This window comes from Pseudonaja textilis, chromosome 15 (assembly GCF_049901715.1).
Source record: "Pseudonaja textilis isolate UNSWEBS1 chromosome 15, rPseTex1.2, whole genome shotgun sequence".
Classification (NCBI taxonomy): domain Eukaryota; kingdom Metazoa; phylum Chordata; class Lepidosauria; order Squamata; family Elapidae; genus Pseudonaja; species Pseudonaja textilis.
In genome coordinates, this window is record NC_142004.1 from 6,119,859 (window position 1) to 6,146,965 (window position 27,107).

The window sequence follows — 27,107 nt, forward strand, 5'->3', positions numbered from 1 at the left end:
GCTGGAGAAAAAACTCTCCCAAGAACAGTTTTTAAAGGGAAGAAATTCAGTCCAAACCCAAGGTACATATAAGTTATATAAAAAAAAAACCCAACACAAACCACACTGCAGCAATTAACGAGGCAGGATAAGGAATTGCAGACTTCAAAAGATAACGAAACACATACAGCTGGGAGGACGCCAGAACCCAGATAAGACTTTACAAAGATAATTCCAGCAAGGTGCTGTGCACAGGTTCCTCTTATAAACACTGTGTTCCCAGCTGCAGCTAATGAAGGGAATCAGGGCCCTTTCCTCCACTGTAAGCCATGCAACTCACGTTGCTCCCTTCTCCATTCCTCCCTGCATGCCCTAGGATGAAAGGGGGGGGGGGCGTCCTCCGAATTCCCTCTCCCTTATTTTACCTCTCCCCTGCTCTGCCCAGCCGGACTGTGCCCTTCCCCAGTTTCTTCCACAGCCACCGAAGCCACACTCCCATTTCCTGTCAGCTGCTCGACCTCCCCCTCGGAATCAGCTTCCAAAAGGGGCCTGACAGCCATTGTAATCGCTCTTGGGAAATAAAATATTTTGAAGAGCCCTGTGGGTCTCACCTGTTCCTTTTCTCGACTTCGGCTACCAACTCGTCTGTCGAAAACTGACCTCTCACCACCATGATCAAGTTCTTAATGACGTCTTCGGAGCAGTCCACATCTAAGAGTCCTCCGACAACTGCAGGGATGCGGCTGGGGTTGACCTGAAGCGGGGGAAAAATGGTTCCGTTTCAAGGGTTTGCAATCCCAACGTGGTGTAAGCCGCTCTCTGGATCGCAACGTTGAAACCTCAAGAGTGCTACAGGTGGTTCTCAACTTGCGACCACAATCAAGCCCAGCGTTTCTGTTGCTAAGGGAGACAGCTGTTTGCTTTGCCCCGTTTTACAACCTTTCTGGCCATGGCTGTTAAGCGAATCGCTGCGGTTTTGTTAAGTTAGTAACACTGTTGGGAAGCGAATCTGGCCTCCCCGTTGACTTTGCTGGCAAAAGTGGGGAATGGAAGGATTTCTACTCCTTGCAGACAGCTGGTCATTTGCATTCTTTTTAGAGTCATTGAAGCCACTTGGCCTGTTTTCCAGAGAGCCCCCGGAGCCCGGAAAGGCTGTTTTGGTCCTCCCAGAGGTTTGTGGGAAGCCTCCGGAGGGCAAAAATGCAGGAGGCCAACTAGGCCACGCCCACCCTGGCCACCAGGCAGAGAACCCGTTGCTAAATTTTTTGAAGCTCATCCCAGTTTGTAAAGTAACTTTGATCTGTGAAGGAACACTGAATCTTTTCAGTGGAGTTGCAACTTCAAACAGTTGTTAAATAAACAGTTCTAAGTTGAGGGCTTCGTCTATACAGATGGAATTCTAGGAATTGAAGTTGACATGTCTTAAAGTTGCTACGGTTGACATACACTCCAAAGGATCTACTACTTTAACGGCTCTTACAATACCTTTAACAACGAAATGTACCGTACCTTCTGAACGTATATCTCAATGTACTTCTGTAAGTTGTTGCGGTACAAGTAAAGAACCAGGTCGTGAACAAAGTCAAATCTGTCGCAGACAATGATCAAGGGAAGTTGATCGGTAAGCTTGGCTTCCTACATCGGCAGAGAAAGAAACAGACAAAACAAAAAATCAGAAACTATTAAGGAAAGAAGTATAATAATACGTCTTTTTTTTTGTTCTTCTTTTTGACCTGTGATCCCACTAAACAATGAGAGGAAAGCTGTAATTCGGCACATCGAAAAGATGATATGAATTATGTAAGTGGGGACGAATGTTTGGGCGCAGGTGCTGCCCAGGAGCAAAGAAGAGGGCGCCAACCGATTCTCCAAAATAGGCAGGACAAGAAGCAATGGGTGGAAGATTATCAAGGAGAGAAGCAACCTAGAACTAAGGAGAAATGTCCTGAAAGTTAAAACAATTAATCAACGGAACGATTTTTCTCCAGAAGTTGTGGGTGCTCCAATATGGAGTTTTTTTTAAAAAGAGATTGGACAACCATTTGTCTGAAATGGTATAGGGTTTCCTGCCTGATCAGGGGGTTGGACTAGAAGACCTCCAAAGTCCCTTCCAACTCTGTTATTCTGTTCTGAATTCAAGCTGGAAAGAAGCCATGATTTGAAGCAGACTTGATTCAATTCCCAAGAAAACTCTTTTTAACCACCAAGCTGAACTATGTTGACAGTGACACACGAGGAGGAAATATATGTTATTTTGTGGAAATACAAGACTGGTTCCTATTCTTATACTGTGTACACCATGTTGTAGGATGAGAGGGCCACAATTCACATTTTCAGCTAACCAAACACGACAATATTGCTATTTAGGTTTAACTGTACACACATATAGTTTATGAAAAACGCACGTATCTTTTCCAGAAGCCTCCTTCAACTGATAAATGGATTCTTTCTCCCTTCCTCTTATTCTCTTTGTACTATTATTCTGGCAGCCTCTTGAGGTGAGGGTTTAATTTTTTCTCCTCGGGGAAGGAAAAACCAGCCTCCAATTTTATGTCTGACAAAGGGCAGCCCCGAGATTAATCTCCCTGGGATGGGATATGAGACTTCGAGGTGAGAAATCGAAAGCTTTTTAAATCTTCCCTCAGCCGTTGCGATCAGCAGGTATTCTCACAGGTTAAGAGGGGATCAAATGAAGGGCGGCGGGATTATAAGACAGCATTCAAGCACCCCGTTTAATGCCGCCTGCTTTGCAAAGCTCACCAAGCAGAATTACTCCATGTTGATCCAGAATAAAGCCAGAGCAGCAACCCCTGTTTTCATTCTTTGTGGAAGGACTATATAGTCCAATTGTTTGGTTTAGTGCTTAAGGCTAGAAAACGGGAGCCCCCGAGTTCTAGTCCTGCCTTTGGCATGAAAGGCGGCTGGTGACTTTAGGCCAATCTTAAGAAAAATGGGAGTTCTAGTCCCACTTTAGGTATAAAAGCTGGCAGGGTGACTTTGGGCCAATCACCAGGAAAAGGTGAGTTCTAGTCCTGCCTTAAGTATGAAAAGTGTGACGTTGGACCAATCTCCAGGGGACTGGGAGTTCTAGTCACACTTTAAGCATATAAAGCTGGCAGGGTAACTTTGGACCAATCACTAGGAGATGGTGAGTTCTAGTCCCACCTTAGGCCAGACTGTAAGTTCTAGTCCCACTTTAGGCATAAAAAGTAACTGGGTGGGATTGGGCCAATCTCCTGGAGACTGGGAATTCTAGTTCCATTTTAAGCATGCTGACAGGGTAACTTTGGACCAATCTCCAGGAGATGGTGAGTTCTAGTCCTGCCGTAGACATGAAAGCCAGCTGGATGACTTTGAGCCAATCCATCTTCTCTCAGCCCATCCCACTTCACAGGGTTGTTGTTGTGGGGAAAATAAGAGGAGGAAGGAGTGTTGGATCTAGTCACTGCCTTATTTGTAAAAAAAATAAAAAAAATAAAAGTGAGATACAAACAAACAAACAAATCGCCTAAAACAGTGTTTCTAAACCTCAGCCATTTGGAGATGGGTGGACTTCGACTCCCAGAATTCTCCAGCCAGCATGCCAGGAATTCTGGGAGTTGAAGTTCACCCACCTTAAAGCGTTGGGATGAGGCTGAGAAACGCTGGCGTGCGCAGAAACTCTACCTTCAGGAAATTTTTCACTCGTTCTGGATTGTAACAGTTGCTTTCGCGGCAGATCCTTTCCACCTCTTTGATTTGGCCGGTCTTGCAGGCCGCCTGGATATATTTAAAATGAACATCCGGGTCCTGGCTGAAGTTGACAATAGAGCCCAAGAAATAAAAGAGTCCTAGACGGGCAGAGAAACAAGAGATTAGTGGAGGGGCAGCGATACATTCATTCAAAGAGTTAAAAGTCCTTTTTTCTTTTTGGCATGAATCAGAAAATGATCAGGGGACCCTGTCATCGAACACGCTACACCAGCTTCTTTTCATCATGGACGGCTTTAAATTTGGGTTATCAAAACAAACCTCAACTTCATTTTAGATTGTATTTTATCCAATTCCATTTTAAATGGCTTTCATCAAATTTCAGTAATGATTTGTTTCTGGAATTCTGCACTTTGATATGGTTCAAGAGCTAATCAATCAATCAATCAAATAAAATAAAAACAAACCAAAAACATGAAAAAATATTTTCCAAACTCCCACAGGTATTTCAGCAAGTTTGACAACAGCGTAAAACACAAGGCTTTGGTTCTGATTCCTTTAAACCGAGTATAGGATAGCGCTCTCCTTGTAACAGGGAGTAAATTAATCCCATCAGGTTAATCCTGATCTTCTCGTGATCCTAATCTGTCCGCCGGTTTTCCACTCAGTCACTTTACATTCTGCTGCCAAGTCCACGGACTGAGGGTGGTTGGATATCACCTGTGTGCTCAACGTACCTTCGTAGCTTTTAAAAGACTCAAAGAGTTCTACAAGGGACTGGGTGCCCAACTGTTCGTGGTATTTGGAAGCCACCTGGACGCAGAGCTGCAGATTTTGTCGGATGTTGGCGGACAACATGGCGCGCAGGCACTCGACGGAGTCTTCAACGGAGAGCGAGCCAAAGAAATTCACCAGCCACTGAAGGGGAAAAGAAAAGAAAAAAAAAACCTCTCCAAAATTAAATATGTAAACACAATGCGTGTATAATCTGTATCTTGCAAACCAGACACCTGCATTAGGAACGAATAACAATTAAAGAACTAAGTTCTGCTACCGCAGCTTGAATATTTCAGAACCAACCAGACAGGGGTAGTGGGCTGCAGCCCGGGGATTGGGGACTCCTGCCCTAGGTGGATTCCCATGAAATGAAGCCCCCAAAAGGGATTAGCTTTATTAATCTATCTGTATTTATTTTACCTCTGGATTCAGAAGGTGGGTGTGCACGACGGCACGCTTGATATCATAAAGATCTGTGTAGTGTTCCAAAGCTCTCTGCAGCAGGCCGGCCTTTTCGCACAGCTGAGCAATATGCGCTCGGTCATAGTGGGTGAACATCTGATTCCCCAAGATGGCATCGGCAACCTAAAAGAAAATTAACCAAAGAAGCAAGTCTACAGCATCGCATATGGATTCTATATGGAACATTTAACACACACACAACAGAAACTGACTGGCCAGGGTCTAGGATGACTCGCTGCAGCCATCTCACCGCAATCAACTTGCTACGGGACAATTCCACGTGTGATAACTCAAATGTCAACCCTGAAGCTGGCCTAGGTGAAGCCATCTTGGAGCTTCAGTGCTGCCCCTGGGACAGAGAGTGGGGGATTAGAGATCGCTGGGGCCATGTGTTCAAAACAAAATACTTTCTCTTGGGAACCAAGGTCATTCTCACACCTGGCTGGAGGAAGGAGGAGTGAAGTCACCAGACCATCTGGCGGAGCCCTGATTGGACAACGGGACTGATTGTTTGAAATTGGGGTGTCTGTGGAACTTTTACTTTTAATTAGGTGAAAACCATGGGGCCCTTCAGAGTTGGTTTTCACCAAATACGTGCCACAATATGATTATTTCCAATAAAGCTATTTATTGGAATTTATTCCAGCTGCCTCCGGGAGTTTTTGCTCGCGATGGATCTGTTACTTGAAACCCTGGCATCAACACAATCTATATTATCCACCACTGTTTCTCCATTTTTGTCAATGGAAAGAAATAGTGGTGGACCACATTTTTCGCGTTGAGTTAATTCCCCCCCCACCCCCCACGTGGAATCATCCCGTGGCGAGTTTGTCCCATTTCGGACCCGGGCCATGCAAAGTTGAAACTTATTTAGAAGAGGGACAACAACTGTTCTTCTCAAGAGGAAAACGAGACGATGCCAAATCCTTTGGCTGGAGTGGGGGCGGGGGTGGGGGGGGGGGAAAGAGCGGTTACCTGGGGAGCATGAATGAGATTCATCTCAAGGAGACGGGTTTGAAGGTGGCCTTCCGCGGGGCGATTGTTCTTCAAGGCATCCAGCAAGAAGGAAGTACACTGCTGAATTAAACTGTTCTCCATGAACACATCGACAATCTGCAGTAGAAGAACATGGCAATCGGGCTTAGACTTATATACCGCTTCATGAGGCTTCACAGCCCTCTCTGATCGGTTTAGAGAGTCGACATTTTGCTCCCAAAGAATCCGGGTCCTTGTTTTATTGACCTTGGAAGACTGCTGGCAGTCAGCAAAATTAGCCTGCAATACCACATTCTAACCACTGTGATGAATGGATGGAAGGAAAGACACTGAGATGGAGGGAGGGAAGGAAGGGACAACGAGAGAGAGGGAAGAAGGAAGAAGTAGCAATAGCCCTTAGATTTATAGACTGCTTCACAGTGCTTTTCATTCTCTAAGCAGTTTACAGAGTCAGCTTTACATAGTCAGCATATTGTTTTTACCAACCTCAGAAGGATAGAAGCCTTGAGTCCACTTTGAGCCAGTCGGGCTCGAACTGCTGGCAGTCGGCAGAATTAGCCTGCCAATACTGCATTCCAACCATATAACGCCTCTCTTTCAAGTTATGGCAACCATCACACACCACAAAAGGTTACAATTACATTACTTCCGTCTTCGGCACCCTGGAAGTGGTTCTGCTTCCATTGTCAAAAGGATGTTTGATAAAAAAAAAACTATTCTCATTCCTTTCAGAGCGAGACCTCTTGAAATTAAGATGTTCCTATGAAAGCGCAGGCACCTTTATTACTTCACTGTACTTTCCGCCAAGATCTATCCCTTCTTAATGAGAATTATAGAAAACCCCAAGTGGGGCATGACGAGACACACAAAGTAGAAGTAAATCCTACAGGTCTCTTGATGACACCATGTTAGATTTCAAATTATCTACTGGAACAGGCATCTCCAAACTAGGCAACTTTTAAGACAGGTGGACTTCAACTCCCAGAATTCCCATTCTAGAGCCACCGGAGTCTTTACCTGGTTGATGTTGGCCAAAGGCTCTTCATCCTGAACCAACATTTGCGCAAACTGAAGACCTTGATCTGGGTTGACTCTCATTACACTTCTCAATAAGAAAATCCAGTCAGGGGTATAGCCCACCTTTAAAATAAGAAATCAAGTTACTAGCACTGATGAATCGCTAGCATTGATGACGTTACCCAGTTGGGTCTTCATATCTTGTGATCATTCATCTTGCATCAACATGATCAATTCATGCCTAATCATTATCCTTTCTGTGTTTGCTGTCTTGTTACGTGATGTTTTTGTAGTGTTCTTTCTAATTCCTTAAGAGTGTCTTGTAGTTTGGTTTCTTTTTCTTTCTTTTCTTTGTATATATGTATTATATGAAATTGCTAAGCCCCTAATATATGCTTTAGTCGCATCCCATAAGTTTTGAGTTGATTTTTGTTGTTTATTTTCTTTCAAAAAGAACTCTCAACTCTTTTTCCATCACCTCGACACACTTTTTTTCTTTTAAGAGCTCCCTATTTAACATCCATCTTCTTTTTTTTCAATCCTTTCCAAATTATTTTAATAGGGTTATGATCTGCCCACGTATTAGTTTAAATTTCTATTTCTTTTATATCACGTTCAATTTCCACATTTGTCCATAGCATATCCAATCCTGACCATGATATATGTGGTGCTGAATAATAGGTAGATTGTTTTTTGTTTGGGTTTCTTTCTCTCCACATATGTTTTAATCCTAAACTAGGACCACCTAGTTGGGTCTTAACTGTCCTGCTTAGCAACAGATTTTTTTTTTTGCTCCATTGTGATCGTAAGTCGAGGACTCTCTATATGTCAAAATAACTAGCCCAAAGTCCTGTTCTACCCTGTAAGTCAAAGAGAAACTCAGCAAGTTGAGAAAATTGCATCTCATACTTCTGACATACTTGGAATGTTTTAAGATCTTGCGTTATCTCAGGAGAGATAAACAATTTTAATAAAAGAAAATGTGTTGACTTGGAAGGTGAGCATTGCACAAGCAGGCCTTTTTCAGGCAGGGGGGCAAAAAAAGATAAGTTTACCTTTTTGGCATAAAGAACAATTTTCTGGAACTGACTCGTTTCTGCAAAACACTGGATGACTTTATTTGGGACGTTGGCGCGGAGATAAACACTCAGGGCGAGGGTTGGATCAGCGGCCTTCACCAGGTCTCCCAGCTCTTCGGAGCACTCCAGCTGAAGCAGACATCAGATTTCAGAAATCGATGCCAATCCAAGTGTTAAAAACTGCAGGCGGCTTGACAAGAGCATTTGTTGACACCGTGCCAGCCTCCGAAAATACTTTCACACCCCAGTCATGTCCAAACAACCACAACTATTGCTGTTGGCACAAGAGGGCTGTTTGCATTTCAGGGACCGACTCTGCTGCTGGACAACAAAACAGGACACACAAATGCACGTACACACAGTGTGGTGGGGATGTAGCTAGAAGGCAAAATATGGAGAGTCCCGCCCCCAGGGCAAAGAGTGCTTGGAATATGGAAGAGGACAAGGTCGGATTCTCCCTAGCAATTCATGGAATTTAGCTATAGGTTATGGCAGATCATTGCTTTAATCTGGCAAGGAGCTAGGAACTATATCTCTGTCTGTCTGTCTGTCTATCTATCTATCTATCTATCTATCTAGGTTGTCCCTGACCTTAGAGCTAGGAACTATATGTCTGTCTGTCTGTCTGTCTGTCTGTCTGTCTGTCTATCTATCTATCTATCTATCTATCTATCTATCTATCTATCTATCTATCTATCTATCTATCTAGGTTGTCCCTGACCTTAGAGCTAGGAACTATATCTCTGTCTGTCTGTCTCTCTCTCTCTCTGTCTGTCTGTCTGTCTGTCTGTCTGTCTATCTATCTATCTATCTATCTATCTAGGTTGTCCCTGACCTTAGAGCTAGGAACTATATCTCTGTCTGTCTGTCTCTGTCTGTCTGTCTCTCTCTGTCTCTCTCTCTGTCTCTCTCTCTCTGTCTCTCTCTCTCTGTCTGTCTGTCTGTCTGTCTGTCTGTCTGTCTGTCTGTCTGTCTATCTATCTATCTATCTATCTATCTATCTAGGTTGACCCTGACCTTAGAGCTAGGAACTATATCTTTATGTCTGTCTGTCTGTCTACCTAGGTTGCCCCTGACCTTAGAGCTAGGACCTATATCTCTGTCTGTCTGTCTGTCTGTCTATCTAGTCATGTTTATGTAGTATATATTAGAGGTGGAGACCCTTTGAGAACTGTATGCCACAAAATTTCATTTTAACGTATGCTGATTTAGTCTACATTCAAAGTGGCCATCAAGTTATTCTAAGTCCGAGGAGAACTTCACCACATATCATGGTTAGGCCTAACGATGCATCCTCGTTTGTGGCTTTACGGGTATAGCAGGACTGCACTAACAAATGGCGACGGGAGGCTCACCTTGTCTTCTTTCAGCCATTTCTCAAGGAGCTGCTTGCGGCCTTGCTGAAGGACGGGGCGGCAGAGTTCCAGAGATTCGAATTTGTTGAGCTGCCCTTGGTCAAGGAGGATACCGAAGTACTGCAGCAAGGGCGACGCTTGCCCGGGTTGAGCCGGGACACTCTGAAACTTCCGGATGGTGTCGCTGGTGCGCAGGATGCCCTGAATGTCAGAATCAGGTAGTTAAATGTCACTGACGGATTTATGGATTGTCCCCAGGGAGGAAAAACCAAGAGCAACCAATTCAACTCCCCGTTTTAGGATACAGGTAGTCCTTCGACATACGACCACAACTGAGCCCCAAAATTCCTCTGGATAAGCGAAGCATTTGTTAAGTGAGTTTTGACCCCTTTTACAATCTTTCTTGCCACAGAGCTGCTAAGCGAATCACGGCTTGTTAAGTGAGTTGCGTGGTGTGATGACCCAAAGGGGCGTGGCACGAAAGCAACAAAGCCCCAAAAGTAGGGAAAGTCCCTTTAATTCCTCCAACTTGGCCCCCAATGTCCAGTAAACATCAGCTGGAGAAAAAAAACTCTCCCAAGAAGAGTTTTTAAAGGGAAGAAATTCAGTCCGAACCCAAAGTACATATTAATTATAATAAAAACCAACACAAACCACAGCTGCAGCAATTAACGATTCAGGGCAGGATAAGGAATTGCGGACTTCAAAAGATAACAAACTACACACAGTTGGGAAGACACCAGAACCCAGACAAGCCTTGACAAATATAGTTCACGCTTTGATTCCAGCAAGGTGCTGTGCGCAAACTCCCTTTTTAAATCCTGTTTTCCAAGCTGCAGCTAATGAAGGGAATCAGGGCCCTTTTCTCCCCCGGTAACCCACGTTGCTCCCTTATCCGCTCCTCCCTGAGTGCCCTAGGATGAAGAGTGGATGGCCCTGGGTCTTTCTCTGAATGCCCAGGTGGACTGTGCCCTTCCCCAGTTTCCTCCACAGCCACCGGGGCCACACTCCCACCCTCTGTCAGCTGCTCGACCTCCACCTCGGAATCAGATTCCAACAGGGGCATGACACATGGTTCTTAAGTGAATTTGGCTCCCCCCACTGAATCTGCTCATCAAAAGGTCGCAAATGGGATCGCTGCGACCGTCCTAAATATGAGTCAGTGGCCGAGCGTCTGAATTTTGATCACGTGACGGTGGGGATGCTGCAAGGATCGTAAGTGTGAAAAACACTTCCCCCCACCCCAGTAAAGTTGTCATTTCAAACGGTCACCAAATGAACAGTTGTATGTTGAGGACGACCTGGGACCAAAAACAGCGAGAGAGTCGAATGAAGTGCAATCAACTTGCAGGAATTAAATGGGTGTTTAAGTAGATCAATGTTCTGAAGGCGCGGGTCTCTCCAACGCTGGTTTACCTTGGGTGCGGATGCGGCCACTTTAGCTGCCTCCGCGTAGCTCCCCTGCGCAAAAAGGGTATTAAATTTCCTGGCAAAGAGTTCTTCCGCTCCGGCTAAGTTGCTCCGGATAGCCATTCGCAGACCCAGATCCGGATTCTGCAGGACGTTGGTGGCGTAGTTTACAATATTGTCTTCTTCCACGCAAACCGAGAGGACCTATTGAGAGAGAGAGAGAGACAGAGCACGTGCTCCCAACTCAGGAGTCCTTATACCATTCTGGCCAAATGGTGGTCCAGCCTATCCTTGAAAACATCCAGTGATGGAACCCCAGGACAATCTTCCCCAAGTCTGCATTTCCCCGGCTAGTTAGAAACACATTGTCCTAACTCCTCTGGCCATGTTACTTAATTGGCCAAGATGGCAACTGCCATCCAAGTAATGGATTAGTTAGAAAAGACACACTGATACGCTGGTTGGAAAAGGCTTATCCATCCAACCATCCATCCATCCATCTCATCAGCTATCCTCTCTCTCTCTCTCTCTGCCTAGTATTTACCTATCTAATCTCTCTCTCCTAATCTAATTTCTCTCTCTATGGTATCTACCTAACTACCTATCTCCACCCATCATCTATCTATCCATCCATCTATGCTCTCTCTTTTTGCTTCCTATCATCCATCCATCCAGTTATCCTCTACCTACCTAGTACTTACCTACCTTATCTCTCTCTACTCTCTCTCTTCTAATCTACCTAATACCTCTCTTTCTATGGTACCTACCTACCTATCTCCATCCATCATCTATCTAACCATCCATCTATGCTCTCTCTTTTTGCTTCCTATCATCCATCCATCAATCCATCCAGTTATCCTCTACCTACCTAGTACTTACCTACCTTATCACTCTCTACTCTCTCTCTCTCCTAATCTACCTAATATCTCTCTCTCTATGGTATCTACCTATGTATCTCTATCCATCTATCATCTGTCCATCTCTCTCTCCATCTCTCCATCCATCTTATCTCTCTCTTTGCTTCCTATCCATCCATCCATCCATGATTTATGAAAAATAATTTGGCCACCCTAGTTATTCTCAGTGACTACAAGGAACTTACAAGGATAAAAGCCTAACACAAGAACAATCAAAAGATATGCCACCACTCCCTACTTACAACGATCAAAGGAGCCATTTCATGGGCTCCATCCCACCCTCGAGTCCCCAGATCCACTGGCAGGAACAGGTCTTCAGGGACTTGCAAAAGATTGTCCAAGCGAGGACCAACTTTACCTCTGCAGGGATGATGTTCCGCAGGGAGGGAGCCACCACGGAGAAGGCCCTTCTTCTGGATCCCATTAGATGCACCTCCTTAGCAGAGGAGATCCCAAACATTTCTAATCTTCCAACAACCATCTTACCTGTCCTTTTTTATTCACCCCAATAATCCCAGAGGTGGGTTCGTGAGGCGACGTTACAAATATCGTCTCAGCGCTGATTCGGTTCATGTAGATGCAGACCCCGGATTCCAAATCGTACATGTGTATGTAGCCATATTTTGTGATCAGATAGATCACGCCGTGCTTTGTTCCAATCTGTGAAAACAGATTTAATCAATATTAATCAGAATGGAGCAGGAAGAGACCTTGGGAGATCCTCTAATCCAGCTGTCGAGCAGGGGCACCTATACCGGGTGTCAGCAACCCGCAGCTCTGGAGCCGCATGCGGCTCTTTGGGCCCTCTGCTGTGGCTTCCTGTTGAGTGATCCCACCACTGGCTGGCCCCACCCCTCGGCCTCCCCTCCCAGTCACTTCTCGCCTGGCCTGAGAAGGTAAAACACAAAAAACAGAAATGAGAGGGAGGAAGAGAGAGAGAGAGAGAGAGAGAGAGAAAGAGAGAGAGGGAGAGAAAGACCCATTTCCTACAGAAAACACCGGAACCACAAAACCTGGGTAGGCCTGGCCGTGTGTGTGTGTGTGTGTGTGTGTCATGTGACTGGGTAGGAGTGACGCTGAGTTGGCCACGCCCACCCAGGTTTTGTGGCTCCCAGGGTTTTTTGTTTTTTTCTGTGGGAAAACTGGTCCAAATGGCTCTTGGAGTGTTTAAGGTTGCAGACCCCTAGCCTATACCCGTGATGGAGAAGCTATGGCATGCATGCCAGAAGCAGCACACAGAGCCACTTCTGCTGGTATGCCAGAGGTCACCCGGAAGAGCCCCATGGGTGGGGGGGGGGGCAGGCGCATTGCCTTCTGGGTGTTGGCACGCAATTTTCAGCATGGGAGCCCCAAAAAGGTTAGCCCCCACTGACCTATACAAACTCAGACAAGTGACTATCGAGTCTCTTCTTAAAGAAACAAACCGCTGCTAAGTCGAGGTTTACCCCGTATACCTGCCTAGGGTGGGTTTAAAGGGACGGAGAGGATGCAAACCTGCTTCCCTGTTCGCTTACCTGCATTGCAACGGGAAAATCCGTCTGGGCTTCCGGGGGGAAAAAGACGTCGACCGCCTTTTTGACAAAGGGCTGGTTTCCCGCGGCCGGCTGGCCCACTTCGATGATATGAAGCTGAAAATAAAACCGTGAAAAGGACAATCGGCCGTTTGGCTTGAAACAGGAAAGCTGAGTGATAACTTGCATTTTGGGGGGGAGGGGGAAGGGGGGGTGCTGCTAAATGTATGCAGGTCCCGGCTTCTCCTTTCGTTACCTTGCCTCCCGAGGGGCTGCGGACGGCGAAGCAGAAGAGCGTGGACGGCTTGGCATTCCCTTCGACTTTGAATTCGGCAAAGGCTGCCGCGTGGCCCTCGATGGGCTGGGAGACCTTGCGGTCCACGGAGTAGAGCTGCATGGCGCCCACCACGCGGTTTTGCTAAAGCAAAGCCAGAAGCATCATGTGGCAAAGGGTTCCCATAAAGAGTGTATAATCAACGCATCCTGCACCTTTCCCTGCCGCAAGAGATTCCTGCCACCGAATCGAGCGGCGCTGGGACCAAACGATTCTCAATTCTGTTTGATCGATAGCGATGGCACTGAAGACTTATAGACCGCTTCACGGTACTGCCTAGCCCTCTCCAAGCGGTTTACAGACTCAGCGTATTGCCCCCAATAATCTGGGTCCTCGTTTTAACAACCTTTGGAAAGATGGAAGGATGAGCCCACCGTTGAGCCGGTGGGAATCGAAGTGGCAGTCAGAAGAGCGAGCCTTGGCGGTGCAGTGGTTAGACTGCAGTACTGCAGGCTACTTCTGACGACTGCCGGCTGCCTGCAATTTGGAAGTTCAGATCTCAGCAGACTCAAGGTTGACTCAGCCTTCCGCCCTTCTGAGGTGGGTAAAATGAGACCCGAATTGTTGGGGGGCAAGAGGCTGACTTTGTAAACTGAGCAGAGAGGCTAGAAAGCACTGTGAAGCAGTATACTGCTCTTTCTCTCCTCTCCTCTCTCCTCTCCTCTCCCCTTCCTTCCTTCTTTCCTTCCTTCCTTCCTTTCCTTCCTTCCCTCTCAGTGGTTAGAACGCAGTATTGCAGGCTAACTCACTGCCAGCAGTTCAATCCTGACAGGCTCAAAGTTTACTCAGCCTTCCATCCTTCCGAGGAGGGTCAAATGAGGACCCAGATTGTTGTGGTCAAGAGGCTGTAAACCGCTTAGACAATGCTGTAAAGCACTGTGAAGTGGTATATAAAGCTAAGTGCTCTTGCGATTAGCCTGCAGTACTGTATTCTAACCACCGTGGCCCCACGGCTCGTGCGCCTTGACCCTTCTTCAATTATTCAACATGAATTATTTCATTTTGTTCAATGAAGGTACTTCAATTATTAATGTACTGTATTATTAAAGAATCAGTGAGTAGTTAAGGCATCAAGCTGGAAACCAGGGGACTAAGTTCTAGTATTGCTTTAGGCATGAAAACTATCTGGGTTATCTGTGAATTCTAGTGCCACTTAAGGGACAAAAGCCAGGTGGACAACTTTGGGCCAATCACCAGGAGACCACAAGTTGTAGTTTCATGTTAGTCATGAAAGGTGGCTGGAGGACTTTGGGCCGATCACCAGGAGATTGTGAGTTCTAGTCCTGCCTTAGGCATGAAAACCAGCTGGGTGATCTTGAGTCAATCTTGATTGTGAGTTCTAGTCCGCCTTAGGCATGAAAACCAGCTGGGTGATCTTGAGTCAATCACCAGGAGATTGTGAGTTCTAGTCCTGCCTTATATATGAAAGCTAACTGGATGACTTTGTGGCCAGTCACTCTCCCTCAGCTCAAGCCACCTTCCCAGAGTTGTTGTTGTGGGAAAAAAAGGAGGAGGAAGGAGTATCGTGTATGTTCACTCCCCCCACCCCAAGAGTTACTTCTAAAGTAAGACAGGTGGGATAAAACAAATAACACCCAACAAATAAAAGAGAATTCCAGAGGTTTTCCCTACCTGGGCAGAGATGCCAATTAAGAGTAACCATTTCTGATTCTCGTCCGTCCGGTAGTTGATGATTTGGCAGCCCGCAAGACTGGCGTGTCGGTCGAACATCTTCTGGGGCAAAGTATCACCTTCCATGGTCCAGTGATAGACGGCCGTCTCCGTCACTAAAGCCACGGTGTTCACCGAGATCCACTTCCAGAAAATGACTTCTTCAGCCATCGTGTGGGCTTTCATTTTGCTTTTCATCTCAATGTTAAAGATCTGGAGGGTTTTCCCCGCTGGTTGGCAAGACAGGAAGACAAAACAAGAAGAGAAGAGGAATCACAGATCTCCCAAATACCCCACCCAAATTTCAATTCTCCTACCGCATCTCGGCCCTCTTTGTCCCACCTAAAGAAGGCTAAGACTGTTCAACGGTCTTGGCCACAGAGGCAGGAAGAATGAAACACCAAGGGGAAGGAAATCAACTCACTGCAGGCAGCAGCTTAAAAGATGACTGGTACAGGATGAAATGGATCAGTTCATCTTACCTTCTTCAAGCTACTCAGGTGTGTAGAGCTCACATGTTTCAAAGCATGAATTGGGACGACCATTTCTTATCTAACGGGAAAATACTTCAAAAACCCCAAGATCCTCGCCTTCGGTGGACTTAAGATGCACCCCAACTTCTACGTGGAGCTGATTGCTTGAATATTGGTCCTTAAGCAGATGTATTTCAGAGCTCAAAAGAGGGGAAGTCAAGGATAGACGGTCAAGAGGGATGCATAAACAATCATTTCCAATATCCAATCCAATGAGGGGCTGTCACAGGGAAAGGGGGCCGCCTGTTCTCCAATTAAGACAGGACAGGAAGTAACCGGTGAAAGATGATCCAAGAGAGATCCGATTTAGAACCGAGGAGAACATTTCCTGGTGGTCAGAACAGTCAGTCAAGGGAATGGCTTGCCTTCAGAAGTTGTGGCTGCTCCATCAGTGGAGGCTTTTAAGAAGAGACCGGACAGCCATTTGTCTGACATGGTACAGAGCTTCCCGCTTGAGCAAGGGGTTGGACTAGAAGACCTCCGGGGTCCCTTCCAACTCGGTTATTATTCTGTAATTCTGTAATCTGGGGAAGGGACCTACTTCCAAACTTTCAAAATAAAGAGTTTTAGGGAAAGAGGAAAGACAACAGGGAAAAAAAATCGGTTTATAATGTAAGGTAAAGGTAAATGCTCCCCTCCTGCTAGTCGTTTCTGGCTCTAGGGGTTGGTGCTCATCTCCGTGACAAAGCCGGCGCTGACCGAAGACGTCTCGGTTATGCGGCCAGCAGGACTAAATGCCAAAGGCGCACGGAGAAATGCTGTTCCCTTCCCACCAAAGTGGTTCCTATTTTTCTACTTGCATTTTTTTTTTTACGGGCTTTTGACTTGCTAGGTTGGCAAAAGCTGCTGAGACAAGGAACGGGAGCTCACTCCACTACGCAGTGCTAGGGATTCGAACCGGCGAACCGCCAACCTTTCTGATCAACAAGCTCAGCACCTTAGCCAGCTTAAAACAGATTTCTTCCAATAATGTTAACACGCCTCTTTTCGCCCCACTTTTTATTCCATTTCTCTCTAGTTGTAGCCCCCTCCTCCAAAATGGAACACGGTTATTAAGCATTCCACAATAAATCATCTCAAAAGTGTTTAATTAGCCATCAGGTTGGCAACCCAGTGGCCGCAAGGAAGTGACAGCTGTAGCATGCAAAGGCAAGCCAACTGGTAGCTGGAGGGTTATGAGCCGTTATTTTCATCCTTCGGCTTCCTTTTTTAAATTTAGCTTTATACCTCTCTGGCTTTTAAACAAGGACCCTATTTTGCCTGCGTGCCACAAGGATGAAGCTTGTGAATGATGTTGCTTCAGTCTGTGGCCAGCGTTGCATGATCCCTTCTAAGTGAAATCGCTCTGCGGGTATAAAATGCCGCTTCCGTAAGGATGAGGGATCCAAATGAAATATTCTCCCATTCTATCGGCCCTCTCTCTGCTTGTTTTCTCTCCGTTAAGATTGCAAAGCGATGCAAAGGACCAGGACAGCCAGAGGAAGAAGCAGGAAAGAGCAGGGATCGGAAGGAAAAACAACATTTGCAGATTGCTTTAATGCCTCGGGAAAGAAAAAGAAAAAAAAGTGATTCCCCAAGGCCTTAACCCATAAACGAAGCAGTTAGGAGTGGATTTCAAATCCCCATCCATTTCTTCACTGGGTTATTTACAAGGCGCAAGATGAAGCAGGCAAGCCAGACCAGGATGGAAAAATGGCCCCTTGGAAAGCTAACTGGGCTGTCTTAAAAGAGGAAAAATAATAAGGTGCAACTCCAAGCTTGGTAGGTTTTATTCAGGAGAGATGATTTTAAGAGGAAAACCCTGCCTGATGATCAATGGGGCGGGGGGGGGGTGACTCCCCTTCACCCACTTTTTAACCTTTGCTTTTAAAGTATTTTTCTCCACAAGAATCACAAAATGAATTGGGCGGCTAGATAAATATGCCGGATAGATGGATGGATGACAGCTGAGCTAGAGAGAGAGAGAAAGAGGATGGGTAGCTGGATGGATGGATGGATGGATGAATGGATTGAGATAGATAGATAGATAGAGATGAAGGGTGGAGAGAGATGGACAGATGATAGATGGATGGAAATAGATAATGATATAGACAGACAGACGGATGGATGGATGATATATGGGGATGGATAGATGGATGGATGGAGATAGATAAATAGATATAGATGAAGGATGGAGAGAGATGGACAGATGATGGATGGAAATAGATGATAGATAGATAGATAGATAGATAGATAGATAGATAGATAGATAGATAGATAGATAGATAGATAGATAGATAGATATGAAAGGTGGAGAGAGATGGACAGATGATGGATGGATGGAAATAGATAATGATATAGACAGACAGACAAACGGATGGATGGATGGATGATGGAGAGAGAGATAAATGATAATATATGGGGATTGGTGGATGGATGGATGGATGGGGAAAGGGGAAGAGAGAGAAATATTGGCATTGGGGAAGAAATAGCAGGCAGAGGCCAAGATACCCTGAAATAGAAGTGTCTATATTTGTATCAGTCACCTGTTCACCTTTTGGGGTAGCAACAGAAAGCCTCCCCACAAGCAAGGCAGCCCTAAGATTTGGTTAAGTCAAGGACCAGATTGTGTGAACAGAATTTAAGGGTCAGCAAAGTGAGGCTATTTTATCCAGCCTTTTGGCCAGGGCCCTTCCAGAAGATTGTGTTTTTAAGTGGCTGTCGCATCAAGGAAGCTTAACAATAGATTCCAGCTGCTTAACACAGATTAATCCAAAGCTGCGAGTAACACAACTGAATGATACCGCTTATCTTGGGCGGGCAGGCATCTCTTCTCTATTCAGGTGAACTAAAAATATAAAAAGCAAAACAAAACACCGACATATACAACATAGACAAGCCTGAATAGGTGGGTCACAACCAAGGGGGTGTGTAGGGTGGGGTGGGGTGGCAGGAAAAGCTCTGAACAATTTACACCTGTGAGACAGAGAGCACAAAAACGGTGCCTTCTGCATTCCCATGCGAAGTGTATGGAAATGGCTGGTGTAAAGGGCTGCATTTTCCCGTTTTGCTTTAACACGGAAGCACTTTTACGAGACAGTATGACCAGAAAGGGCTGCTCGGGTTACCGCACAACGTAGGGGACATAAATACGAGGACGAGAATGCTCTGGTCGCTGGGAAATGCCACATGCAGTAGTACCCGGCAATGCAATTGGTGTGCACGCAACCGCACTCTTACCACCATTCAGAGAAGCCGTTACGTATCTGAAAGACTGGCATTATTACGTCGGTTGCTTGTACGTGGGAAAACAAGTTTCAAGCACAACAGGAGAGGTGGGCTCACCCCAGTCTCTACCAACCAAGAACATCTGCAGTTCGTTATTTTAGAGCATACCTCGATTCATAGGTCTCTTGGACTTTCATGGTTTGGGACAAACTACAGTTCTGTGGCTACCAAGGAAAAGAAGCTGCCGTACCTATTTTCCCAAGGCTTCGTGTATTTTTAAGCAAACAGGCCAAAAAATAAAAAACAAAAACACCGAGAAGATATGACAGTACTATAAGTCGGGGCAACTGTAAGACCTGTGGACTTCAACTCCCAGAATTCCTCAGTCAGCCTGAATCCTAAACCGTGCTGGCTGGGGAATTCTGAGAGTTGAAAGCCACAAGTCTTCAAGTTGCTAAGGTGGGAAGATTCCTGCTTTAAGTGATCGTAACGGGGGCACATAGACAACACTTACGTTTCCCCACTTAGTTACTGCTGTGTACCTACCAACTAACGTTAGTTCAAGCTGTGTTGTCAATCAGTATTAGCTTCCCTGGTCAATGCGCCGATTCGCAGGGGGCCAAGATAATTGGAATTAAAATGCGATAAGAGCCGTGGCGGCGCAGTGGTTAAAATGCAGCATTGCAGGCTAACTCACTGCTTACTCCAGGAGTTCAATTCTGAGAGGTTCAAGGTTGACTCAGCCTTCCATCCTTCTGAGGTGGGTCAAATGAGGACCCAGATTGTTGGGGGCGATATGCTGACTCTGTCAACCGCTTAGAGAGGGCTGGAAAGCACTGTGAAGCGGGATATAAGTCTACGGACGATTGCTGTGATGAATGCTGAATTTTTGATCGCCGCTTTTAGTGTATTCCTACCTATACCTCCAAGCCATTTTTAGCAAGCCTGCAAACAGCAGCTGCGCACAGCTCAGGCTCAAAAATTTCCAATAGAATTGATTGTCTATAACAATCGTGGACCCCTGCGAGCTTTGTCATGACTTTCTGGGACCAAAAACCACATTTAGAATCGAGTAGATGACTAGCACACAAGACACCATGCTAGCAAAGGTCTCTCATAAAAGTATCTGTGGCTCAGTTCCTTGCTGTTTATTAACTGTACGGCGATGGGATGGATTTACTTCGAGAGCCATTCCTTGGTACAGTTATTACCAGCAAGTCTCGAAAGTATCGCAAGGGAGGACAACAATTTCCCCCCAAAATTCAAGCCACCTAAATCCCAATTAATTCCACTATGGAGGTGCCCAATTGCTAATTTTTTTCCCCTTTCCAGATTTCAGTACTTTTTATGAGATTAGACCATTCCATACTGTTAAAACATACAAGTTTGCCAGGATAAAATGAACTCACCGTCTGTATTAAGACAAGAATGCAGGAAGAAAAGTACATAGTCAGTTGGCAGTGAAATTATTTTAAATCTAAAGAGTTTGTGTGCCTACCTGCGGAGGGACATTTTAAAGGGCTGATCAGATTACTTTGTAAGCCAAAACTGAGCTCCCACAGAAGGAACAAATATCACTTTTATTTGCTGTAGGTTTGAACTGTTGCATAATCTAAGCTTTTTTTAAAAAAAAAAAAACAAGTACATTTTCATTCACCAAATCCTAGATTTGTCCAACTATGTCATCACTGCTGCCAAGGAAGACTAAGCTATAGAAGTGATTCTTAACTGGGCAAAACTTTCTGCAAACTTGGAAACGGCAGCATCTGAAATTCTTGGTGGCCTAGATTAGAAGATCTACTTTCTAATCTTAACTTTTTAATCATTGCTTTGGAAAGCTATTTTGAGTAGATTGCCCCAGTCCCTTCCTCGCCATTCAAATTCCATGACCGCCATTTTCAGTCTCTCAATTTACTGTAAAAAATTAACAGGTTAAAGGTAAAGGTTCCATTCGCATATAATATGTGCTATTCGTTTCTGGCTCTAGGGGGCAGTGCTCATCTCCGTTATAAAGCCGAAGAGCCAGCACTGTCCGAAGACGTCTCTTTGGTCATGTGACCAGCATGGCTTAACACCGAAGGCGCACGGAACGCTGTTCTCTTCCCACCAAAGGGGTCCCTATTTTTCTACTTGCATTTTTTACATGCTTTCCAACTGCTAGGTTGGCAGAAGCTGGGACAAGGGACGGGAGCTCCCTCAGTCACGCGGCGCTTGGGATTCGAACCGCCGAACTGCCGACCTTTCTGATCGACAAGCTCAGCATCTTAGCCACTGAGCCACCACGTACCTAATTAACAGCCTAAGTTTCATTTTAAAAAAAACAACCTTCCATGTGTTTTTTTCCCCTATGTGCTTTTTAAAAGAATGTCTTTAGTGTTGTTCTGTTCTTATATTTTTTTTTTCCTTGTTTGGAGTTTGTACAGGTAGTCTTCAACTTACAACCCATTCGTTTAATGACTGTTTGAAGTTACAATGGCCACACTTATGGCCATTGCAGCCTCCGGTCGCATGATCGAAATTGAGACGGCAAGTGACTCGCATTTATGACGGCTGCAGCGTCCTGGGGTCACGCTTTTGTGAATCAACAGGGAAGCCAGATTACCCTAACAGCCGCGTTACATCTGCAAGTGATTCACTTAACAACGGTGACCAGAAAAGTCGTAAAAGACGTCAATGCTCTCTGTCTACTCATAAAACATTCCTGTGCCTGTTTTAGAAGTTGCCATTAAAAAAAAAGGGCCGGGGGGGGAATCTGGAAGAGCAGTGCAGCAGTTTGGAAGCGGAAGTACATTCCAACTCTTTATCTTTAAAAGATTGTAACTAAACTACCAGAGCTTTTGCCCAAGAATATATTTAATTGGAGAATGTGAATGATGACACCCAGCCTGTGAACGGGCTTAATTGGAGAATCTGGTTTATGACACCACCCAAGCGGGGAAAGGGGGAAACAGGAGACTGTAAATGACGTATGCCAGAGTTGGCTTCACGCAGGGCAGTGCCAGTATGTCGCCTCTAATAAATCCTTCCAAGTTTTTTGAAGTTTGGCTCAAGAATCATGATTTCATTAGAGCAATTGCTGGAATCCTGACACGCTCACTTAACGTCTTGCTTAGCAACAGAATTGTGATTGTAAATCAAGGGCTACTTGTACAAACTCCCCCAAAATGGTGAATAAATCATGCGGTGAATAAAATATCAAAAATTGCAACTAAAAAAAAAAAAACACAAAAGTTTCCCTTTCGTGTGACTCTTATTCCCACGTTTCCCTCTCGGGTGGAAAATAAGTCGGCCGACGTACCTTTCAGAGCGATGACCTTGGAAGCGGGGTTCATGATGGCACTTTCTGCCGAGATGGGACGCCGGATGGGCGTTGTCGGATCGCTCAGGTCGACAATGACCACCTGCGCTTGCTCCCCAACTTTTTCCCGGATGCAGATGAATTTGTCCGATTCCATCGTTAGTGTGCTGAACCCGATGTTGGCTGGATTAATTCCAAGATTTTGGAGCTAAAAAACAACCACAAGAGCCATTTCGTTAAGACAGCTACTTCGTTTGTCCATGTTTCTGTAATATTCAGATATAACAGTGTTTATTTCTTATATTGACAAGCTTGTTGCCTGCAACCAGGAACTCTTCTCAGAAGTCACTTTTATGCTGTTAATGTTGCATAAAACATTAGGAAAATGACAGCATCGACAAAGAATTCCTTTCTACAAAAGACACAGCCTAGATTGCAAGCATTAAATATCTTGAATTGCCAACGCTACCATTAAACAGAACCTTGGAATCGTCTGCTACAACTTCTACACAATTTTGAAGTTCTCAATTCCAAGTGAGACAAAAATTCTCATCACGTCTTCTCTTCACGTCTGAAATTCTGAAGAGAGTGGTTTTAATCGACAGCTCTGTCTCCAAAGACAGAAAACTTGAAGATCGCTCAACCAATTCCCCAATCTAATCCTCGTCTTGCTCAAGGCAATTTTCCTCTAGTTAAGACCACTATTTCAATATTCTACTACCAAACTAAGAGAAGAGGAAAAAGTTCAAGCGATTCCCTGGGAAACGGATAAGAGGAGAGCTTTGGGGTATTCATTATACTTATCACAGAAGTAAAAATATTTGGACATAATTCCCTTCTCCGGTCTGGGGCCTATCACAATTTTCCATTTGAAAATTTTCTTCTCACAAGTTTTTACCCCGCACCTGTTGTAGCATCTAGCAAAAACAAAACAATGGACTCTCTTCTCCTCCAAGTTATGTTTAATTGTAACAGAAGCTCCGTTCTACATTTTTCTGCATTCCAAGTTTGTCTTGCAAAACAATTGGTGGAAGGGAAGAAAAACAGAAAGTATGCTAAAAGGATAAAATATATGATTTTACATATAACTACAGCAGCGAGAATTGCACTCGCACAATGCTGGAAAAAAAAGACACGATGCCGTCAGACTGTTTAGTGATCCAAAAGATCTTCGATTGCGCAGAAATGGATAAACTTACCTTAGACTTAAAAGGACAAGGAAGACTTGGAATATTATACAGTTTGGGAAAATTGGTACCAATGGATGGACAAAAGGAATGAGAAATGTATAGATTCGAAGAAGATATAAATATGTATATGAATAACTAGAAACGTATGGAAATGTGTTTATGTAACAAAGGTATCTTAGTACTGTCAAAGGTGATTGAGTTTTGTAAAAAGCTATTTTTAAATTTATTTGTACTTTAATGTTTCAAAATTTCAATAAAGATTATTTTTAAAAAACAGAAACCCTCTAAAGACCCACAAGACTTCAAGCATGGGAAATCCTTGACTCATTTAGTGACCTTGAAAGGTACAACGCCACTGGAAAAAAATGGACTTATCCTTTGTGGGGGGTTTGCACTTTTTTGTTATAGCATCCCCAAAGTTGCCTTTTCCTAACAGCAACCCATCAATAAACAAAGAGAGTTGCTAAATGAGGACTACCTAAGTTTGTAAATTGCAGTAGCTGGGATTGTTATTTCCAGTTGCTACATGGTTTGGGAGGGAGAAGCCAAAGTGGGATATGTATCGATCGCAAACTAAGCCAACAACAGGATGACTCTTCAGTCCTGCTAGGAGGAAGAATAAAGGAGGAACAAGCAGCCAAATGCTAATAGAGCCATGGGGTGTAGCCAAAAAAAAGGGGGGATCCTTTGCAGACGTTTCATTACCCAAACTAGGTAACATCATCAGTGACAGAAGGGAGTGAGAGGAGGAGGAGGAGGAGGAGGAGGAGGAGGAGGAGGAGGAGGAGGAGGAGGAGAACTGTGGGGTCCTTGGTGCTCTCTGAGCTTGGTTGTTTTCTTCCAGACGTTTCATTACCCAATTAGGTAACATCATCAGTGCTGCAAAAAGGAGAGTGGAACTGGAGAAGGAGGAGGGGGACACGATGACTTTGGGGTCCTCAGGCAATCAATCGATCGATCGATTATTATTACAGCCACAGACCAGCATTGGGGTCCTTGGTTTCATTACCCAACTAGGTAACATCCTCAGGGCTAGAAGCAAGCGGCCTTTGCCCGCTTCGTTATTTAGCTAACGAAATGTCTGCAAGAAAACATCCCGAGCTCAGAGAGCAACAAGGACTCCTTCATTTCAACCCTGAGCAACAAATATTGTCTTTATTGGTAGCAGAGAAGGTGTCAGACGAAGAACAAGGTAGTGGGTGAGGAACCAAAGGCCGCGTGCCCATCAGCCATGGAAGCTCCATGGGGGCCTTAGGTCCGATTGCTATTCCTCAGAAGCTCATTTTGCGCGAGTTCCCTTTCAATCCAACCTACCTCCCAAAGTGGCTACAAAGAAGAAAAATGGGAAGGCCCCTGTATAGCTCCTAATATATAAGAGCGAAAGACCGCTCACGCATCATCACAAAATCTCCAAGAACTGTAAAGCCTACAAACTTGGTATTTGGCTGTTGGCTTCTAGGTGCTCACTAAGAAAAGATTTTTCGAAACGACCATCAGAGCATTCGTATTTCCTACATTATTAACACGCTCTGATGCTAAGGAGTTCTATTCCCCCTCTTCAACTGAAAAGAAATCTCTTCCAAAATGCAAAACACAAGCAGAGGAGAGGAGGTTCAGTTTTAGTTTCACAGCACCAAGCAGCTTTAGTGCAGAACAGTTGAGCTAAGCCACGCCCAGGCTCCTTGCTGTCTCCTCCTTGCTCGCACACCAAATGCTGTTTCAGTTTCCAAACAGCCGTCAACTCTCTCACACACTGACTGGATGCTAGCCAGATGAATACCGATGGATGCTGGTAGGCAGAGGCACAATTCCCCCCCTCCCTTATTTTTCTCCCCCAAAACGAAGCCTGATCACATAGTTTCGTAGCAAGCACTGGTATCAAGCTGGTATAGATAACGTAAAGAAAATTCTCACTCGATGAAATACCTAAATAGAGCCACTTCTAAAGGAGCAACTCAACAGATATTGAGCAGAGACCTCTACAATGGCGAGGAGTCCAGACTGTGTTTGTCCAGGTTTTAAATGAGCTTTTCAACTGGATATTTATTCCCGCACAATTAGCTGGAAAGAACGGATTAAAAAAAAAAAATCAGCCGGGATGCCTCAGCTTCCATTCTTCAGGATGAAAGAAATGGCTTTATTTATTCTCTGGAGGAACTGAAGTCTGTCGATTAAAAATTCCCTTTGCATAATGATTTGCAGTCTACTCCTGTTTAACAATCTGTAGGTGTTTTCAAGGATGCACCGACATGTCTTGCAGACTTATACGCAGCACGAGCAGTCCTCGAACTTACGGCCACCCCGAGCCCCAAAATCTCCGTTCTTAAGTGAGACGTTTGTGAAGAGAGTTTTGCCCCATTTTACCAACCTTTCTGGCTACAATTGCTAAGTGAATCATTGTGGTTGATGAGTGAGTAACCCGGTTGTTGTTAAGTGAATCTGGCTTCCCCGTTGACTTTGCTTGTCAAAAAGGGGATCCTGTGACCCTGGGACATGGCAACGGGCGCTAAGTATGAACCGGTTGCCAAGCATTGTAATCTATCTCTTCTATCTCTATGTATTTCTATATCTTTCTCTGTCTATCATCTAGTATATATCTCTCATCTCTCTCGCTATCATCTATATTGTAATCTATCTCTTCTATCTCTATGTATTTCTATATCTATCTATCTATCTATCTATCTATCTATCTATCTATCTATCTATCTCTGTCTCTCTCTCTCTGCCTACCTACCTACCTATCTCTTCCTCTCGCTATCATCTATCTACATTGTATATATCTCTCTTTATCTTTCTCTCTCTCTCTCCCTCCCTCCGTCTCTCTCTCTCTCTCTACATTGTATATATCTATTTATCTATCTCTCTATCTATCTACATTGTATATCTACCTACCTACCTCCTGGCATGGTTTTAACGCTAGCGCAACTCCGATAAAGTATAATATGTGTAATTCAGGATTGTACTGTAGAGATTTCAGTGCTCTGAGCTTGGTTGTTTGCTTCCTGTTGTATAAATAAGACAACTAAATCTATTAAGACAAAATGTTGGATTCAATTGTGGTCATAAGTCAAGGACTGCCTGTACGTAGGCAAAGGGTCATTTATAGTCTTAGAGCAAATAAAACACTTACGGGGCAGGAAACTTTTTAAATTGATGGGCATCTCATTTTTCAGAAAATGTTAAGAGTTTAGTTTCCTTAGAACATTTCAGAAAACTATTTATAATAAATATAAAATATATCCCTCTGTTTCCAATACAATCCAAGAGGTTTTTCTAATTTATGTTCAGGTCACATCCTCTAAATGAAATCATAATTATTTTTGATAATTTTAAATCAGTATAAATGAGCACTCATTACTTTGGCTCTCCCCACTGTAAAAATAGGTGATGCTTTGGAATATTAAGTTGCTTAAGGAATTAAGCTGTTTTCTATCCAGACTCTGGAACTGGCTGACAATTTGGCTACTGTTATAACATGACAGGTAAACGAGCAAAGAAACTGCAAGATTGCAGAAAATACCCGGTAAAATAATGAACAGAGAGCGGTAGTACCCCCCCCCCAAAAAAAAACACAATACGACAACAGAAGGATGGCAGTGGTTTTATACACGAATGCCCATCTGTCCTAGATAAATTGATCAACAATTCTTACAAACATTCTTACAACTTACAACAATTCAT

The 27,107-nt window shown here is 44.5% G+C and overlaps 1 protein-coding gene across 5 annotated transcripts in view; it reads right to left on the bottom strand.

Annotated features, from left to right (window-relative positions):
* CLTCL1 (clathrin heavy chain like 1) overlaps positions 1 to 27,107 on the bottom strand; it is a 49,802-nt gene that overhangs the window by 19,877 nt on the left and 2,818 nt on the right. For all 5 annotated transcript variants that reach the window (XM_026716212.2, XM_087913341.1, XM_087913338.1 and 2 more), the window contains exons 2-16: positions 22,237 to 22,444; positions 15,160 to 15,428; positions 13,450 to 13,611; positions 13,197 to 13,310; positions 12,169 to 12,342; positions 10,772 to 10,969; positions 9,356 to 9,556; positions 7,977 to 8,129; positions 6,922 to 7,044; positions 5,884 to 6,021; positions 4,867 to 5,031; positions 4,407 to 4,587; positions 3,646 to 3,809; positions 1,489 to 1,614; positions 591 to 733 (exon numbers count right to left, since the gene is read on the bottom strand). In XM_026716212.2, the coding sequence (XP_026571997.1) occupies positions 591 to 733; positions 1,489 to 1,614; positions 3,646 to 3,809; positions 4,407 to 4,587; positions 4,867 to 5,031; positions 5,884 to 6,021; positions 6,922 to 7,044; positions 7,977 to 8,129; positions 9,356 to 9,556; positions 10,772 to 10,969; positions 12,169 to 12,342; positions 13,197 to 13,310; positions 13,450 to 13,611; positions 15,160 to 15,428; positions 22,237 to 22,444 (2,519 nt within the window). The remainder of the gene's footprint in view (positions 1 to 590; positions 734 to 1,488; positions 1,615 to 3,645; positions 3,810 to 4,406; positions 4,588 to 4,866; positions 5,032 to 5,883; positions 6,022 to 6,921; positions 7,045 to 7,976; positions 8,130 to 9,355; positions 9,557 to 10,771; positions 10,970 to 12,168; positions 12,343 to 13,196; positions 13,311 to 13,449; positions 13,612 to 15,159; positions 15,429 to 22,236; positions 22,445 to 27,107) is intronic.